Genomic DNA, 19680 nt, shown 5'->3' on the forward strand with positions numbered 1-19680 from the left:
TCGACAATGGATTCATGATTATCATTAAACTCTTAATTCCAGATTTTTATTGAATTCAAATTTCTATCATCTGCCGTGACGGGATTCGAACTCAAGTACAAAATTATTACCGAGGTCGTGAATTAATAGTTGACTGATAAAACCTCTAGGTCATTGCCTCTCCGAAATATTTAAACTAAAAGGAAGGTATGCTGTTTACGTACATTACCTTTAGGCAAGTTTAAAACAAAACTAACCAACAGAGTGAACAAGCAATTGAATATTAGATCATTACCGTGAAAATGGCAGTCTTTACGTCTTCCTTCAAGCTTCTTACTATGACAGCAACAGACATTACTCCTTTCTAGAAACCAACTTAGATTCATCAATAGATCTCTCAAGTGGGAATTCCTGTCCCTGATGGCGGTAGAAGTCCAAGTTTGCAATAACCCAATTTCTGGTCAAAAGACAGGGGATGTGAGTCCTACTATCCACCTGACCAATTCGCCTACTCAATATCTTTGAGCTACTCTTGCCAGAGCAATCACTCAGGTTCAGTGTGAATTGTGAAATTTCAAGAATAGCTTAATGCATTGCCTGCTGGCTACTCAAGGGGAACCTGTCATTATTGGAATAATGGGACAGTTCATGCTGTTTTCAACCTCCACATGAATGTAGTAAGTTTGCAAGGAGTTGTGAAAATATAATTGTACCCTAATCCATTGGCAAACTCATAGTTTACTGCTAAAAAAATGTTTTCTTTTAGATTAGGCTATGATTGGAATTGTGCAAAGTAAACATTATGGTCATAGGTCCTCAGTTTAAAACCAGGCTCATCGATGGAATGAGCAATTCTATCTAAAATGTTCTTGGACTATACTAAACCAAATCCTATAACACAGAAGTAATCAAGATTCAGCTGAATTCATAATTGAATTCTTAGCTACTAAAGGAAAGGGAAATAGAAACATCCTATTTATTCAGTAACAATGTTAGGGGGGGGCAAGATCTTTGTGAAATTTGGAGGTATTTTGAATTCTCCAGTGAAGTGGAGAGGGAGGAGAAGCTATTCACCTTTTAGTTGTAATGCAGTCTTATAAAACAAGCTTAATGTGGATTAATGCATGCTGTAAACATTGGGCCAAGCTCGAAGGTACTGACACCTTAACTTATTTGATCTACATATGAGATTATTTGTCACTGATACTGAAGGGTCAATGTTATGACGTGAGTCTTCCAGTCTAGATCTTCACCCCTGGGAAAGCACAGATTGGAGAATTGGACTTAGAAGGAGGAGAAAAGTTGCACGTACTTTGTTATGAAAAGTGTACACAATCCCATATCCAAATTTAACTAAATAGCTAAATAATATAAAGAAAATTGGAAGAGAATAATGTTAGTTGTATTCACCATGGATGTAGGTTTGCTCGTTGAGCTGCAAGGTTCATCTCCAGACGTTTCGTCACCTTACTAGGTAACTTCAGGTGAAGCAATGCTGAAAATTCCTGCTTTCTATTTATATGTTTGGGTTTATTTGGATTGGTGATGTCATTTCCTGTGGTGAAGTCACTTCCTGTTCCTTTTCTCAGGGGTTGGTAGATGGGGTCTAACTCAATGTGTTTGTTGATAGAGTTCCGCTTGGAATGCCATGCTTCTGGGAATTCTCGTGCATGCCTTTGTTTGGCTTGTCCTAGGAGGGATTTATTGTCCCAGTCGAAGTGGTGTCCTTCCTCATCCATATGTGAGGATACTAGTGAGAGAGGGTTATGTCTTTTTGTGGCTAGTTGGTGTTCATGTATCCTGGTGGCTAGTTTTCTGCCTGTTTGTCCAATATAGTGTTTGTTACAGTCCTTGCACGGCATTTTGTAAATGATGCTAGTTTTGCTCATTGTCTGTATAGGGTCTTTCAAGTTAATTAGCTGCTGTTTTAGTGTGTTGGTGAGTTTGTGGGATACCATGATGCCAAGGGGTCTGAGTAGTCTGGCAGTCATTTCCAAGATCTCTTTGATGTAGGGGAGAGTGGCTAGGGTTTATGGACGTGTTTTGTCTGCTTGTTTGGGTTTGTTGCTGAGAAATCGGCGGACTGTGTTCGTTGGGTACCTATTCTTTTTGAATGAGGCCCACTGAAGATATTACCTAGTGGGGTAATGAAACGTCTGGGAATGAACCTTGCAGCTCAGCGAACAAACCTACATCAGAACCTCAGCCTGAGCTACAAATCTTCTCAAAACTCTCTGTATTCACCAGGTTTGAAGTAGCATTCTTTTGAAATTGAAGTGGCAATCAATATGATCTTTATTAAATTCCATTAATTTTTTTCTTGTAGCTAATGTCAGCAAGAATTGCACAGTTGAAGGTTGGACAGACACCTTTCCAGCATATACTAATGCCTGTCTATACTCCACCAATGAAGCTGATAAAAATGTGAGTACACAAGATGTCTTTTTGCAGCTATGTTTGAGCACCATGCTATTTTCCATCACTTCACAATGTTTCATAGAGTCGTAGAGTCAAACAGCATGGAAACAGATCCTTTGATCCAACCAGTCCATGCCAAACATGATCCCAAACTAAACTAGTCCCATCTTCCTGCTCCTGGCCCATATCCCTCCAAATGTTTCCTATTCATGTACATATCCAAATATCTTTTAAACATTATAATGGTGCCCACATCTACCACTTCCTCAGGAAGTTCATTCCACACACGAACCATCCTCTGTGTAAAAACATCCCCCCTGGCTTATATCCTTCTCCTCTCACCTTAAAAATGTGCCCCCAGTTTTGAAATCCCACATCCTACGGAAAAGATAACTACCATTAACTCTATCTGTACCTCTCATTATTTTATGAACTTCTATCAAATCACCTACTAATCTCCTACGTCTCCTACAACTCAAAGCTTCCATACCCGGCAACATCTTGGTAAATCCAATTAATAATATCATTCCTATAAGTGGGTGACCAGAACTGGACACAATATTCCAGAAAAGGCCTCACCAATGTCCTGTACAACCTCAACATGACTTCCCAACTCCTATTCTTAAAGGAGTGAGCAATGAATGTGTAATAATGTAGGATTAATTAATGACCTCAGTGTAGAGGATCCTGCAGGTGAGATCATAAGGCAAACTTTGAGTGTGAAAATTGTGCGTCAAAAGCCAGTGTCTGAACCCTGAAAATAGTTATGATGGTTCAAGTTTGTAAAGATGCTCTGAAAATGCAAGATTTATTTCCTTAAATATAGAATCAAGTATAGAACAGTATGGCACAGGAGCAGGCCCTTCGGCCCACCATGGCTGTGCCACTCATGATGCCAATCTACACTAATCCCATCCGTCTCCACATGTTTTATATTGCTGTAGACTGCATCTGCAGTGTACTGGGTAAATGCAGCTCCTATAGAGTTAGAATGTGTAACAGAGTAATTTTCAGTGTAAGCAATTCCCTTATTCCTAGGGGTGTCCATTTGGAATTGAAATACTAGAAAAGAGATTTAAGAAGTGAATCAGCGATGAAAATGACCACCACACAAATGGTTCCTCACTCGGAAGAATGTGGGGATGGCTTACGGACTCCCAGGAGCAGGTTCCTTGTTGTGAGGTATCCATGGCCTAATCAAAGGTTCTGGAGTTGGGAAGAGTTGGTATTGGGGTGGGAATTGGCAATGAACCTCCCCTATCTCACTCTCCTTTCTGAAACATTACACCCCTCAGCAAGCGACTGCCCCCCTTCTCTTCACTGTGACCCCAATCCTGCCCTCACACACCTGTGGCCTGGCTCTTCACTGATCCAGGGCCTCAGGTGAGTAAATTACTTACAACTACCACCACCACCATGTGCCGTTGATTCTGATGGCAAAGAGGAGTTTCCTGACTTCAATTGGCCGGGGGGGTGGGGCGGTGGTGGAGGCAGGGGGATGTGGGGAAGGCGGAAGGATTTACAGTGCCAACCCTTCCTCCACCTTCCCCAAATACTTTGAAATGCTGGTGCCTGAGCTAGGAGCTAATGTAGTGGACCTTCCCCAAAAGGGAGGAAGCAAGGCTCTCGCAGAATCTCCGGTCAGCAAACGAGGCCTTTGTCACTTGGATTAAATTCCACCCTTTCAAACTAAAACAAAACTAATGACAAATAAAGCAGAGATATACATTTGAAATTAATCATGCACTGGTAAATGCAGTGCGAAGTGTTGCTTTGAGGTACGGCATCGAGGTTATAATGTCAGAGCTTTATTATCATATTGCCTGATGCCTTGCTCAAATCATCAGAAGGTTAGCAAAAAGCAGCAGAGGGTTCCTGGGTGTCTCAGAGGCTGAGGTTGAAGGTGGGAGCCCCAGGATAAGAAGGCTTTTGTAAATTAAGAGGTGGTTTTCTAGGCAGGGAAGCTCAGACATTCTTTATTGGGTCTTTAGTCCTGAAGGGAGTGATATTCACTTCCTTCACTAGGCCCCTTCTCTCAAGGCTTAGCTTGTTCCAGTGCACTTCACCCTCTTCAGGACAGTCACAGCCTGGGACCTAGTCTCAGGGTGAAAGACTGATCATTTAGGATTGAGATAGGAGAAATGTCTTCAATCAGCAGGTTGCCATTCTTAAGAATTCTCTGTCGTGAGTTTGCCTCCAAATGTTTGCCTTTACCTAATGCAGGAAAACTTATATTATTTCCTGTAATGAGAGATAGTGTGAGGATACTGAGGCATCAAACAGACCACTGATTGTTATTTACAAACATTACATTCTTCAGTCGTGTAAATGTCTGTGCTAATGTTGCCATAGAGACAATTCATTAGGCAGACTGTCCTATGAGGAGAGATTGGTTCGACTGGGCCTATATTCGCTCGTATTTAGAAAGATGAAAGGGATCTGATTGAAATGTATAAAATTCTAAAAGGACTGGACAGCCTAGATGCAGGGAAAGTTTCTCCTGGTTCTGAGTCTAGGACCATGGATATAGTTTCAGGATTCAGGATAGACTATTTAGAGCCGAGATGAGGAAATATTTCCTCAGAGGTAGTGAGCCTTAAATTCTGTACCACAGAAGGCCTTAGAGGCCAAATCACTGAAAAACTTGAGAAAGAGGTAGATAATTAGATTTTAAAGGTGTTGAGAGGTTTGGGGAGAAGGCATATTGGGACAAAGGATAAACCATGATCATATTGAATGGCACAGCAGGCCCGAAGGGCCGAATGACCTATGCCTGGATTCTGGAAGGATTCCAACAAATTAGAAAACCACTGATGTGATGCTACTGTTCAAGAAGGAAGGGAGAGAAAAAAACAGGACACTATAAGCCAATTCGCCTAATATCTGTCATTGGGAAAATGCTAAAGTCCATGATTAAGGAAGAAATAGCAGGACATTTACAGAAGCTTAACACAAAGCCCACAAACCTACCAACACACTTATACTGTGACTAATGAACCTAAAAGATCCATTAGATACAACCAGCAAAATTAACATCATTTACAAGATACCTTGCAAGAACTGTAAAAACACTATATCAGACAAGCTAGCAGGAAACTTGCCACCAGGATACAGGAACACCAACTGGCCACCAAACAATATGACTCGCTATCACTAGTTTCTATACATACAGACTGGGACAACATAATTGAAGCTTAGCCAAAAATAAACCCATAAGATTTAGCTGTTTCTTCTCCACTAGGACAGGCGAAACAAAGACACACACAAGAATTCTTAGAGGCATGGCATTCTAACCGGAACTCCATTAATAATCACATTGATTTAGACTGTATCTACCTTCCCTTGAAAAGAAAAGAACCAGAAATGACATCACCGACCTTAAGAAATTAAGACCTATAAGTAGAGAGGCGGGACATACCACCAGCGCTTCACCAGAGACACTCACGCGTTACCAGGTATGGTGACGAAACGTATGAAACAAACCTTCCAGCTCAGCGAGCTAACTTACTTACTTACAACCAAAAAGAGTCAACATGGTTCTGTGAAAAGTAAATTAAGTTTGACAAATTTGTTTGAGTTCTTTGAGGATATAAAAACAGATTTGATAAAGATGTAGTATACTTGAATTTCCCAAAGACCTTCTATAAGGTGCCACGTAAAATCTTAGAACTGTATTGCAAAAGATGGGAGTTCATGATATTGGGGGCAATATGTTCGCATGAATTCAGATTAGTTAACATACAGAAGGCAGAGAGTTGGGATGAATGGCTCTTCTTTAGCTTGAAAAGTTATAACTAATGGAGTACCAGAAGGATCAGTCTTAGGACCTCAATGATATACTAACCATATTAAGGAGAGGGCAGAGTGAAATGTATGCAAATATAAAATAGATAGGAGGGCATGCTTTGATAAAGACATAAAGAATTTTCAAGTGGGATAGATTGGGTGAGTGGGCAAAAACTTAACAGATGGAGTTAAATGTAGGAAAATGCGAGGCTATGCACTTTCATAGGAAGAGTAAAAGGCAGACTATTTAAGTGGAGAGAAACACTAAAAAGTGCAGGGACCTTGGTGTTTTTGTATATGAAACACAGAAAGTTAGCATATTGGTACAGTAAGTAAATAAGAACGCGAGTGGAATTTTGTTCTTAATTCCTCAGAGTTTAAAAATGGGGAAGTCTTGTTATATTTGTAAACAGTGGTGAGACTGCACCAGGAGTACTATGTACAAGTTTAGTCACTGTATTTAAAGGAGACATTGATAGTGGAGGGTGTTCAAAGGAGGTTCACCAGTCTGATTCCTGGCATAAAGGGGTTGACATTGAGAATGGCTAGGCAGCTTGGGCATCTATTTGTTAGAGTTTAGAAGGATGATGGGTATCACATTTAATCAGGCGACTTGACAGATTAGTTGTTAAGAAGATGTTTCCACTTGTGGGGGAATCTCGAACTCGGGAGTCATAATTGCAGAATTATATCATTTTAAACTGAGATGCGAAGGATTTTTTTTCTTTGAGAATAGTACATGCGTGGAATTCTCTAACTCTCAGAGAGTTGTAGAGGCTAGATCACTGAAAGTGTAATGATTGGAGCAAGGTCAGTCAGGTGGACCTCATAGAATATGAATTCCCTGATTGGGGCTGTTAATCTGGCTCAATCAGGGAGCCCTGGTTAATGAACAGGAGTGTCAAGGGTTTTGCTCACTTTAGGAGCCAGCTCTGAGCTATCTGGGTCAGTGTTAAGGACTATGCAGATGTAAATAAAGAGTGACTTGGTGATGGGTACCAACCTTTGTGGAGTTGTTTCGGAAAGTATTTAAAGAGGAGCTCAGTAGATTTTAGAAATATTGAGACATGGAGGGATATAAGGAGCTGACATGAACCAGGAGTTTAGCAGGGGGCAGATCAGCCTTGTTCTTTAGGCTTGAATGGCCTACTCCTGTTGACATTTATTCTCTTGTGTTCTTAAGGGAGATGGCTTTCAGTCAAGGGGTTCCCTGCAGCATAAGTCAGGGGCACCCTCCGATACCAGTCCAGAGGCTTGAACATGGTCAGACAGTCACTCGGGAAGGTCAGAGTCAGGATCCCCTCCTCGTAGCGGGTGAGGGCCTGAATATCAGAACAACCCATCTTGTCTGTTGAATCTTTTCACCATATTGTGGGCCAGGTATCCCCTGTCTGTCATATCCGGGGCAAAAGTCAGGAACCATGCAGGACAGTTCCAGACTAACGATGCTCACATCGATACACAATAATCTCTTAAAGCTAATGCCAGGGATTTTGGTTAACACTGGGATATGCAGCAGTGGCAATTTGTTCTGGGAATGATGACCTGGTAAGATGGGGCGAGAATTGGACAAGAGGGCCAACATAGGGATGGGGTAGACATTTAATGAGACACATTTCATAAAATACAGTGTGATCTCCTGCGAGGTCTCAGAACAAGAATCCTTCCAAGAAACCTGACAAAATTGAAGCTTAGCCAAAAATAAACCCATAAGATTTAGCTGTTTCTCCACCAGAACAGCAGAAGTGCTGAAATGGTTGTCAGTTTTATTTGATAAAAAATTCAATAATGATGGTAAGGTTGTATTCAACATCAGAGGATAATATTTTATTTTCGTAATAAAATTTATTGGGGCTTTAGGAGCATGGCAGAATTTAGGGACCACTGTATGAACTCAAATGAATAACTTAGAATCATACACTTATACAAATGTACAGCATGGAAACAAATCCTGCAGTCCAACTCATCCATGCCAACCAGAATTTCTAAATTAATCTAATTCCATTTGCCAGCACTTGGCCCATATCCCTCTAAACCCTCCCTTTACATGTTCCCATCCAGATCATTTTTAAATGTTGTAATTGTACCATGCTCTGGCAGCTCATTCCATACATGCTCTGTGTGTTAAAGTTGCCCCTTAGGTTGCTTTTAAATCTTTCCCCTCTAGTTTTGGACTCCCCTACCCTGGGGAAAAGACCTTGACAATTCACCCTATCTATGCCCCTCATGATTTTATAAACTTTTGAGGTCACCCCGATGCTCCAGGGAAAACAGCCCCAGCCTATTCAGTCTCTCCCAGCAGCGCAAACCTGGGCAAAGTGCTTGTAAATCTTTTCTGAACCCTTTCAAGTTTCACAACATCCTTCCAACAGCAGGGAAACCAGAATTGCATGCATTATTCCAAAAGTGACCTGAACACTGTTCTTTACAGCCACAACATGACCTCCCACCTCCTGGACTTGGTGCACTGACCGATAAAGCTAAACATACTAACTAGTGCTGGCAATTAAGCTCAGAGCAAATTAACCTGCTGGTTTCATCTAAATGCTTGGGTTAAAAGTCCATTCATGGAGAAAAAGCCACGATCCAAGATGTTGAAGAGACTTTTATTTTAAAGTGATGAAGCAAACAGATGTAGTTCCTGGTCATTATAATGGACCTCCAAATGGGAGCCTGTCTTTTCCAGTTCTTCTAAAAGCTTGACGACTAAGCAGAACAAAAAAAGGCCTGCAGGCAGTCTGTGTCATTCCAGTTAAAATTAGCAGCTACTAAGTATGGACATGAAGCCAATGCTGCTTAAGAGAAAATTAAAGCATGCTTCGTATAATAAAGTGTGTTAATGGGATCTTACTATAAACAAAATTGACAAAACAAATTTGACAGAACATAAGAGAGAACAGGAATCACCCAACTGAAAATGATGCGTGTAATGGGATGGGGATTATCTTCACTGTAAAAATCTTTCATCTGCTGCACAACTTATTGAAAATGTGTTACACCAGACTTTCATTCCTCATTCTAAAACCGAATGGCAATCCAGAGTTACGTTGCATGTAATTTGTAATTGGCTGAAGCACTGTCATTAAAAGTGCTCTCCTCAAACAAGCAGAAGCTCTAGCCAGTGATGAATTGATGGTGAGGATGTCCCAGATGTCACTCCCCTTATCTCCAGGCAGACATCGCTGTCTAATTTTGACCCCACTGTGAGGCCGGTGAATACAGGTGTATACTGAAAAGGCTTTTTTATTCTGTCGCCACTTAAGCATGAGCAATTCTTGTTTTTCTATTTCTGAGATGTAAGCCTCACTCGCAAGGCCAGTACTTACTGCACATCCCAGTTTGCTTATGAGAAGGGGCTAGGAAGCCACTTTACTGAACTGATACAGTCCATCTGGTGTAGGGCCACCCACTGTGCTGTTAGGGAGGAAATTCAGGATTTTGACCGAGCAACGGTGAAGGAAAATCGATATAGTTTCAAATTAGATGGTGTGTCCTATTCACGGGTTCATAGAAAAGCCCCTTCGGCCCATGGATTCTGCACTGACATAACTACCATTAAAGATGTGCTAATCCCAATTTCCTGCACTTGTCTCATATCCTTCAATGTTATGATATTTGAAGAACCCATCCAAGTATTTTTTAAAGGTTGTAAGGTTGCCAGTCTCCACTACCTTCCCAAGCAGTGCATTCCGGATTCCCACCACCCACTGAGAGAAAAAGTTTCTCCCCAATCCATTCTGAATCTCCTACCCCTTACTGAAAACTGAACCCTCTTGAGTGTCTTGGAGTGACACGTTCTCGAACTCCTGCTGTCCTAACCCTGTTAACTCTTAGATGTTGCATGTTTGAAAGGTGCTGCCGAAGGAGTGTTGGTGAATTGCTGTGGTTCATGCTGTATATAGTGCACACTATACCCTGGATAAAGTACAGGCCAGATATTCTTCATCCACACATCTGAAAACCGAAAAACTGAAGGTCTTTTTGACAGCAGACTTGTAGATACAGTGAGGTTGGGCCCTTTGGGCAAAACATTGCTTTTTAGGTCCATTCGCCTGAGCAAAGTGTTTTTTCCAAAGAGCTGACATAGACTTAAATGGAGTCAAGATTAGAGTGGTGCTGGAAAAGCACAACAGGTAAGGCAGCATCTGAGGAGCAGGAAAATTGATGTTTTGGGCAAAAGCCCTTCATCAGGATAGAGACCTAATTGGACCCTAATGATAATTCCAGCATCAAATGGGGACAAAGATAATGAAAAAAAAGAGTTTATAGGTAGGGTATAATGAGTTCCCAAGTTAAATGAATATTTTGCTTTTAGTTGTGAAATGATTAGTAAATGATCTTAAAGGGTCAAGCACCTGAAAAATCAAAATATCCCTTCATCTGAAAAGCAGTCGGTTTTGAGATTTATACATAAAGGATTCCCAACCTGCATAAACTGTTGCCACTGTGTATGATTTAACGTGAAAAGGTGGATTACCAACCAAATAGGCTGTTTCTCCTCAATAACTTGAGGAGTTTTGTTAAAACTGCACTCATACTCTATCAGACTTCCACCCTGTTGACTAGAGAGTCAGGAGGTATGTTACTCACTGCAGAACTCTGAGTCTGGCCTACTCTTGCGGTCATTGTATTTATGTGGCTAGACTAGTTTCTGATCAGTGATTATCTGAAGATGTTCATGTTAGTGCTTCAGCAATGTCATTGAATGTCAAGAGAAGATGGTTAGATTCTCTCCTGTTGGACATAGTCATTGCCTAGTGCTCGTGTGGCATGAATGTTGCTTTCCACTTTAGCAGGCTAATCCTGAATATCGTCTAAATTATGCTGCATATTGGCACAGACTGCTCCTGTGGCTTAGGAGTTGCAAATGGTATTGAACACTGTGTCGACATCAGTGAACATCCCCATTTCTGACTTGATGATGGAGGGAAGGTCATTGATGAGGTAGCTGTAAATGGTTGGGCCTAGGACACACCCCTGAGAAACTTGTCCTAGGACTGAAATGATTGATCTCCTCCAACTGCAACCATTTTCCTTTGTGTTAGTGGAGAGCTATCCCCCAGTTCTTGCAAGGGCTTCTTCATGGTGCTGTAGGGCAAATGCAGCCTTGATGTCAAGGATAATCTCTCTCACCTCACCATCAGAACTCAGCTCCTTTGTCCACACTTGAACTAAGTCTGCAGTGAGGTGTGAAACTGAAACCCAAACTGAGCATGGTTGAGCAGGTTATTGCTGTTTCAGTGCCATTTAATGGCACTGTCAATGACACCTTTGACCAGTTTGCTGATGATTGAAAGCAGACTGATGGCGTTAATCCATTTTGTCATTATTTTTTGCAGCATGTTTGTACTCTGAACAGGATAAACACTTGGCTTTCAAATCTGGCAGGAAGTTTAAGCTCATTACTTTCTCGGACTGGCCAACACTAAAGTCCTGGAGTCGCTGACAAGTCCTACATTGTTATGGTCAGTTTCCTCTTCCTCTGAATATTTCCATGCAATGCAGGCTCTGGTTGCACTTTTGTTCAACAGCTGGTGAATTTCTTTGCTCATTCATTGTTAGAGCCCAGTTAGTACAGAGACAGAAAACCCAGCTCCAAACCTGTTGCTTCTATGCTTCTGTCACTTCCACCATAACATATCAAAATATCCAAAGTTGAAAATTTGTCTCTTCTCTGATCTTCAAGTTAGGTTTTTTTTATGAACAGTTCAGTCATTCCATTCATCTGCTTGTTACTGATACCAACAAAATATCAGAGAACACAGTTACATTTCTGATGAAGGGCTTTTGCCTGAAACGTTAATTCTCCTGCTCCTTGGATGCTGCCTGACCTGCTGTGCTTTTCCAGCACCACACTCTTGACAGTTACATTGGCATTTCAGTGTAGTAGTACGATGAAGGGGCTTGTAATGGAGGCTGTGTTGCAAGTGAAACAGCATCAGATAGAATAAGAGGCTCAGGCTTGAGTTTGACCATTACAATTAAACTCCATTCAATATCAGCAGCTGAGTGACTGTACTCACTGTTGACTATTAACTGTGAGACCTTTTTTGGGACCTGCAACTGAGATTTTCTCAGATAGGAATCCACTGGTCACACCATGACTTGGGACAAAGTGCTAAGCCAGCAAGTAGAGATGGAATGAATGCAGATCGCACATTGTTATAGCATGAAGCAAAATACCACAAATGCTGGAAATCTCAAATAGAAACAGCAGGGGCTGGGAATGCTTAGTGGCCTAGGAAGTATCGATGGAGACAAGGAGAGTTAATATTTTAGGTCTGTGACCATCAGAACACTTTTGATGAAAGGTCACGAACCTGCTATATTAGCTCTATTTTTTTCCACCACTGTAGGAAGGATGTTATTAAACTGGAGAGGGTTCAGAAAAGATTTCCCAGGATGTTTCCATGCTATATGACTCAGGAAGAAAATGCTTCCTGATCTGCTGGATATTTCCAGCATGTTTGTTTGCTTCCCTAATATGTATTGGCTGAACCTTTAATACACGTATCTAACTCACCCAATCTCCTTGACACCATGTAGGGTCAACCACTTCAACAATTTAAGAACATTTGTAATATTTTAATTTCCAGATGTGTTTAGTAGAAGTTAGTGGTGATCTTTTGGGTAAGTGTAATTACCCAATTGCTGTGTGATTTTATAGAACCCCTGGAAATGTCCTTTCTTTATCCTTTACCTAGCAAATTAGACACGTATTTACTACCTCCCAATCACCACAAGTGCCAGTGAACATACACTGTGAAGATTCATGTCCAGGTCTTTTGCTCCTCCAGTCTACGTAGATCACCAAATAGGTTTATAAGTAACTCAATGTCCTTAAGGGAAGGAAAGCTGCCTCCCTTACCTGGTCTGGCCTACACATAACTCCAGACCATAGCAATGTGGCTGACTGTTAACTGTCCTCTGAAATGGCTGAGCATGCCACTCAGTTCAATCAATGACCACCTCATATGAAAAAGTAAACAATATAAATAAATGCCAAGGAAACATCATTAATGCCCACCTTCATGAGCATGAAGATTATCAGAGCAAGAGGAAAGAAATATATCCTTCTCCTTTGAATAATGATAGTGCCACCCCTGTATTTTGGACTCTTTAGGCTTGGGGTTTCCAACCATTGGCAGCCTGACCTAGCCATCACAGGCAAAATTTACCCATTTCCATAGGTTTTATAATTCTTTTTCTCTGGTTTGTCCTTTATTGAATGATGTGTGTCTATACGTTATTCTTGGCACTATTGTGAAGATCCTGATCTGAAACATCATTTCTGCTGCTTGACCTGCTGTGCTTTTCTAGCTCCACACTTTATTGACTCAGCTACATCTTAATATCTCCTTGTTGGTTGCAACTCATGCGGTGCTGATGCCTCTGAATCACAAGGTCATGGTTTCCAGTCTTACTCTGAGTTTGAGTACAAACATTAAGGCTGACAGATTAGTGCAGTACTGAGGAAGAGCTGCACTGATGGAGCAGTGACTACACTTCCAAAGTACTGCATTGGCTGTAAAGCATTCCTGGGATGTTCCAAGGTTGTGAAACGTGCGATGGAAGTGCAAGTTTCTTCTGTCTTCCAGCTTCAGTTGCACCTTCTGACTTATGGCCAGTAATAATATTAAAATGCCAAAGGCTTTCTTCCCCAATGTGATGTTGACTTTATTCAAGAATGTGTTAAGTAATCTCAGTTAAAAGCATTTACTGAGACTGAGCAGCTGACAGGAAGTGAAGGGCTGTTCTCCCAGCTGGCTGCTCCCAGTCAGGCGCCAAACTGCAGCAATGAGGAGTATAAAAATGTATAAAGCCGGAGCAGCAAAGGGAAAGGCCCCTTTTCCATCCAATACAATCTCAGATATCCTTCTGTCTCTACTCTATGTTCCCACCTGCTCCCTGCATCCCTTCACCCCCAGAGAGGCCAGAATCTATCTCAGCCTTAAATATATACCATGGTGGAGTATCCATAATCCTCTGGGATAGACAGTCCCAAAGATATATAAGCCTTTGAATGAAAGTTTTTCTCAGTCCTAACTTATTGTCTCTTTCACTGAAACCATTCCCTGTGTTCTACATTCCCCAACAGGGTGACAGTAGCCACCCGACAAGTCTTTGCTGAGCAGTGTGGGCTGAATCGAGCTTCGCTCGTCCTTGTGTCCATTGTTCCCTTTAACACATCCTTGACCATTATTAAACCACATCATCCCTTTCATGGATACCAACCTGCCTCCATAAAGCAGAAGGTACCTCAACTAAATTGAAAGACTTACTGCCAAAATATTTCCCTTACTTAAGTAACTACTTACACAGATGCCAAAGATTACATTGTAATATTTGAAAATGATCTCTAACATAAACGACATGAGCACTTTTGTTCAGCCTCAACACTTGATCAAACCATATATAGATGTGACTTTTTTTTAATAGTTCTGACATACAGACTATGTAAGCAAGGGATGGGTGTAATACTTTTAAAATGAAGTTGGGAAAGCCATGAGTCAATGTAGGACATAATTTACTCTGTAAATTTCAATAAGTTTATTTTACTAACTGTTGTAAGCTTAAATAGAGAGTTTAACAAAAAGATGTTTCTATATGGATAAAGGAAAGTGTGTCCCTATAAAAGCTGTGACTGAGTTTATTTTGAAAGTGTAGCAAGAATCTATAATCTTGCATTGGGTTCAGTTTATTTCACAATAATTTAATGTTCAGGAAGTGCATATGAGAGCATTCATACAATCTTAAACATTTAAATGGGTACTGGGTAGGTCTCCAAAACTACCAGAGACCCAACAAGTCAAAGTCTTCTGAAAAATGCTGCAGTAACAAGACTGTGGAGGAGTTGTCTCCTCATGGGAGCTCAGTACCACTTGTCTTGGAGTCAGGTCAAGCCTAAATCCTGGATTTGTACTGAATGTTCACACCACCTTGAACAATGGAGCACTCAGTGGCAGCAGCACTAATGCTGCAGTGTAAACATGATCCTAATTTTAGTAGCTTTGGTCAGATGCTGCCCTTATTATCTCTATGCTTCAAAGTCTGTATTAGACTAAGTGGACATATCTGGACTATCTCGGAGGCTCATTCAAGTTGGCAGCTTGAGTCTAATTTGCCTGCATCAGCAGATTTAAACATACACACACAGCGCTGTTCTCACTGGCCTCGAGCTGCGGCAGAAATTTCTAACATTTAGGAAAAGCTGTCGATGAAAGAGTTACTTCTTTTCAATCCTGGAAGTGAGGAGGGCTCAACATGAAATCCCTCACACTCAATTCAACTTCACAGCAGTTGGATGAAGAAAGCGGGGCAGACTGCAGAAGGCGTGTTGTAACACAAAGCTCTCGATAAAATGTTCATTACAGTACATATTAGATAAGGTGTAACGTATTGTACAGTCTAGCTGTGAGATGTGCAGTGCTACTGAGTCATTGACTGCAACTAACGCAATGATTTTGTTAAATAAAAACATTGACAAATCTGGAGAGCTGAAATAGAACAAAAATGCACAAAGACCAAGTTGTTCCACTGTGGGTTATAGATCTGTGATGGTTACGTCACTGGACTTGTAGTCTAGATATATAGAAATACAGGAAAAGCAGTAGGCCATTCAGGTCTGTTCAACCCTTCAGTTAGATCATGATTTAGTTTGTGCACTGAATCACCTAAAGTTCTCACTTGTGCAACTTTTAATAATGCAGTTAGAATGTGTCATTCATGTAAGTCTTTAAGTCAGAGCATGGTATGTCATTAGTTTGTATGTTTCTGAAGAAGTTTGTGGACCAGATTTTTGCTACTGAGGTGGATGCTCAGAACAACTCCTCGACCTCCTCACCCAGCTGCCCACTGTTGGTTAAAAGCCAGATTTCTAGTCTGGCACCCAATACTGGCTGAACAGAAACTCCCCCAAATTAAAATATGGAGAAGATCAAACCTACTGAAATATCAGCCTCTTGCAACCAACTCCATCTCCCTTAGTCAAGACAAAGGTATGGATTTTTAATCAGGATGGAGATCAGAGGTTACGGGGACAAGTCAAGAAAGTAGACTTGCGGAGTAACAAATCATCCATGATCTCATTAAATTGTGGAGCTGACTCAATGGGCCAAATGACCTGTTACTGCTCCTATGTCTTACTGTGTAGAATCAGCAAAGTTTACAAATGAAGTTTACTGATGCAACCAAGACCTTCTCTTTATTTTTTCAACTTTGAAATCCATAAAACCATCTCTTTTAAAGTTGAAAACAATTTTGAATCCTTCCAGAATTCAGGCGTATCTTCACACACACACAGAACAACAAACTACAATTGGAAATAAAGTCAGACTAACATTATGAATCTGAGGGATTGTATGCATTTCCTCAACTAAACCACAAACTAGAAAGCTGCTTGCTTTTATTAAGTAGAATCATAAACATATCTTAGTGTGGAATCTTATCCAGGTCTGAGTGATGAGGGCTATTGTGAGATGTATGACAGCGAGGCCTATCTCAACTTCAGCCATTGCATCAGCAGGGGCCTTGGCTGTTCAGTCTCCAGGATTGAGGCCTGCAAGCTCTGGGCAATTATAAAGGAGGGCAGCAGGCTTCGCAAGGTGGGTGGATGCTATAAAGAATGGCTGGGGAGAGGGTCATCCACATCAGGAGCACCCTGGCGTCAAGGAGGGAGGGAGAAGGGGCCAGCTAAGCATAACCGCGCTAGGCATAGTCACCTGATTTCCAAGGATCTGGGTGGGAAGGGTAGACACATGTAAACAAAAAGGTTTGGATTTGGGGAGGTCTGAAGCCTGTGGGATTAATGGGACAGGCTACAAGGAAGGGATTGTGGATATTTGGGGCCTGCTCACTGACAGGTTCTGACTGAGGCTGAAAGCTGCCAGAAGAGGAGCACTCACTGTCACCTTCCATTGCCATGCAAATGGAGAGTGTGCAAGGGAGAGGAAAGTGGCTGTGAGTGCACTCGGAATGGGCGGGACAATTGACCTGCCTTGTGAGGGAGGGGCCTGCAGCAACCACCAATCAGAGGGTGTTTAAAAGATAAGGGCTTTGGTCACAGGCCCATGCAATGGACGGCTCACAGGCTGCTTACTCCCTGGCCATCCCAGAGCATTGGTCCTCTCTGTGTGTTGTCCATTGCTGGACAGCCCTGACAGCTCCAGCTTTGTGCACAGAGGGAACCAATCCATTTGGGGTATGATCAAGAAGGGATGTCTCCAGTCCCCTTGTGAGGAAATGTGCACCTGCATTGGACAAGATATATACACTCATTTGATAGCACATGGATGGCTTGGCATCCCCACAGGGCAAGAGAGATCCCAGTCTTCTCCTGCAAGAACCAGGATTCTTTGCTCATCAAGAGTGAGGTCATGGATGTTGGGCATCCTTCGCCCATACAGATTCTCTCTGCCCTGGTAGGGGGCTGCCATGCCCAGAAACAAGGGAAAGGGAATGAGTGGGCTCACTTTCGTGCTGGTGGTTGTAGGGGAGAGGTGATGAGATGCACCAAGAAGATCTAAGGAGGCAGGTCTGTCGCTGAATAACACTGGGGTACAGTACTGGTGGGGACAGATCTGTCACTGTATAACGCTGGGGTACAGTACTGGTAGGGACCGGCCTGTCCCTGTATAACATTTGGGTATAGTACTGGTGGGAACGGGTCTGTCTCTGTATGACACTGGGGTACAGTACTGGTGGGGACAGGTCTGTCTCTGCATAACGCTGAGGGCATGCAGGGTTCACGGTCTCAGAGGGCAAGAGTGGGTGAGTTAGTCATGGGAGTGGTGGGGCAAGAGCCGAGGTGGGAGGTGTGTGGGGTGGCATTGATAGATTGAGTGTAAGGTGGCAGGGAGACGTCCGTGGCATTTATGTTAGCAGAGCAGAGAGAATCATTGATCTTCCTGGATAGCTGGCCTTTCCTCTGCACCCTGGGATTAGCACTGACCCAGGTGGTGACCTCAGACTAAGCTGGCAAGGTCTGGTGCCACAGCCTGACTTTGACAGTCCTGCGGGAAGAGAGCATCTCTACTGCACCATCTCCCCTCAACCAGCACCTCCTGGTTCCTGTCAAGAGAAATGTGGTACCCCTCCCCCAACATCTTGTGCAAACACCCTCAAGCGAGCAGGGTTTCTTCAGAATGCCAGTGCTCATCCAGGTGCCCTTATAACTTTTAAAGGTGGCGTTAGCACAGGGGGATGCTGGTCTTTCGGTGGATATCTGCTCAGTAATGAGTTGTTTGGGAAGGGTCTCCAGTAAGATGGGGCGGATTTCAGATGAGAGAGAAACCATGGGCGTGGGGGGTGTAATTAATGCAGTGAGTTTGGTAAAGAAATGGTAAGAAAACACGCTAGGTCTCCAGGCTGCCAAAAAACTCAATGCAAATTGGGCTTAGCCAAAAAGAAGATTCAACCCTTAATTACGGTTCAACTATCAAAATCCATTTCACACTCTACACAATAAAGATAAATTATTGGTAAGGCTCAAAGGTGGTATAAAAGCAAAAGGTTACAGTGGGTCCCTTTATGATATAAAAAAGATCAGCTCTTAATGAGTTAGAGTTAGGTTTTATTGGAGAAAGTGAGGTCTGCAGATGCTGGAGATCAAAGTTGAAACTTTATTGCTGGAACAGCACAGCAGGTCAGGCAGCATCCAGGGAACAGGAGATTCGACGTTTCGGGCACAGGCCCTTCTTCATTCCTGAAGAAGGGCCTGTGCCCGAAACGTCGAATCTCCTGTTCCCTGGATGCTGCCTGACCTGCTGTGCTGTTCCAGCAATAAAGTTTCAACTTAGGTTTTATTGTTCTGTTACTCTGTTGCTGAAGTACAGTGAAAAGTACAAAGTCACCATTCCCGGTGCCATCTTAGGACAAAGTTACCTTGGTACAAAAATAGAAAAATAAAGAAATAAGTTGAAAAGTTCATTACTACTTAATATAAAATAGAAATATAAAGAAATAAAGTTAAAAGTTAAATATTACAGTCCTTTCTTAAGCATCGGGCCTGCAGACACTCCACATTGGGCTTTCCCCATGAGGGCTCGCTCTATCCCATGCTTGGCACACTTTCACCCGCGCTGGGCTCACCAACCACTACACTGTTGAGAGTGGTACTCAAATGAGACAGCACTGAGGGAGCGCCGCAATGTCAGAGGGTCAGTGCTGAGGGAGCGCCACACTGTCAGAGGGTCAGGTGCCGCACTGTGGGAAGGTCAGTGCTGAGGGAGCACTGCACTGTCAGAACATCAGCACTGAGAGAGAGTTGCACTGTCGGAGGGTCAACGCTGATGGAGTGCCACACTGTCAGAGGGACAGTGCTGAGGGAACGCTGCACTATCGGAGGGTGAGGTACCACACTGTCGGAGGGTCAGTGCTGAGGGAACGCTGCACTGTCAGAACATCAGCACTGAGAGAGAGTTGCACTGTTGGAGGGTCAACGCTGATGGAGTGCCACACTGTCGGAGGGTCAGTGCTGAGGGAACGCTGCACTGTCGG

General features: G+C 42.5%; 1 protein-coding gene across 1 annotated transcript in view; it reads left to right on the top strand.

The window, feature by feature from the left end:
* vipr2 (vasoactive intestinal peptide receptor 2) overlaps positions 1 to 19680 on the top strand; it is a 126719-nt gene that overhangs the window by 29353 nt on the left and 77686 nt on the right. The window contains exon 4 of the mRNA XM_043690682.2: positions 2306 to 2403. Coding sequence (XP_043546617.1) covers positions 2306 to 2403 — 98 coding nt within the window. The remainder of the gene's footprint in view (positions 1 to 2305; positions 2404 to 19680) is intronic.

The sequence above is a fragment of the Chiloscyllium plagiosum genome, unplaced genomic scaffold (assembly GCF_037043375.1).
Source record: "Chiloscyllium plagiosum isolate Xiang-an unplaced genomic scaffold, Cpla_swu_hap1 HiC_scaffold_5, whole genome shotgun sequence".
In the NCBI taxonomy this organism is placed as follows: Eukaryota; Metazoa; Chordata; class Chondrichthyes; order Orectolobiformes; family Hemiscylliidae; genus Chiloscyllium; species Chiloscyllium plagiosum.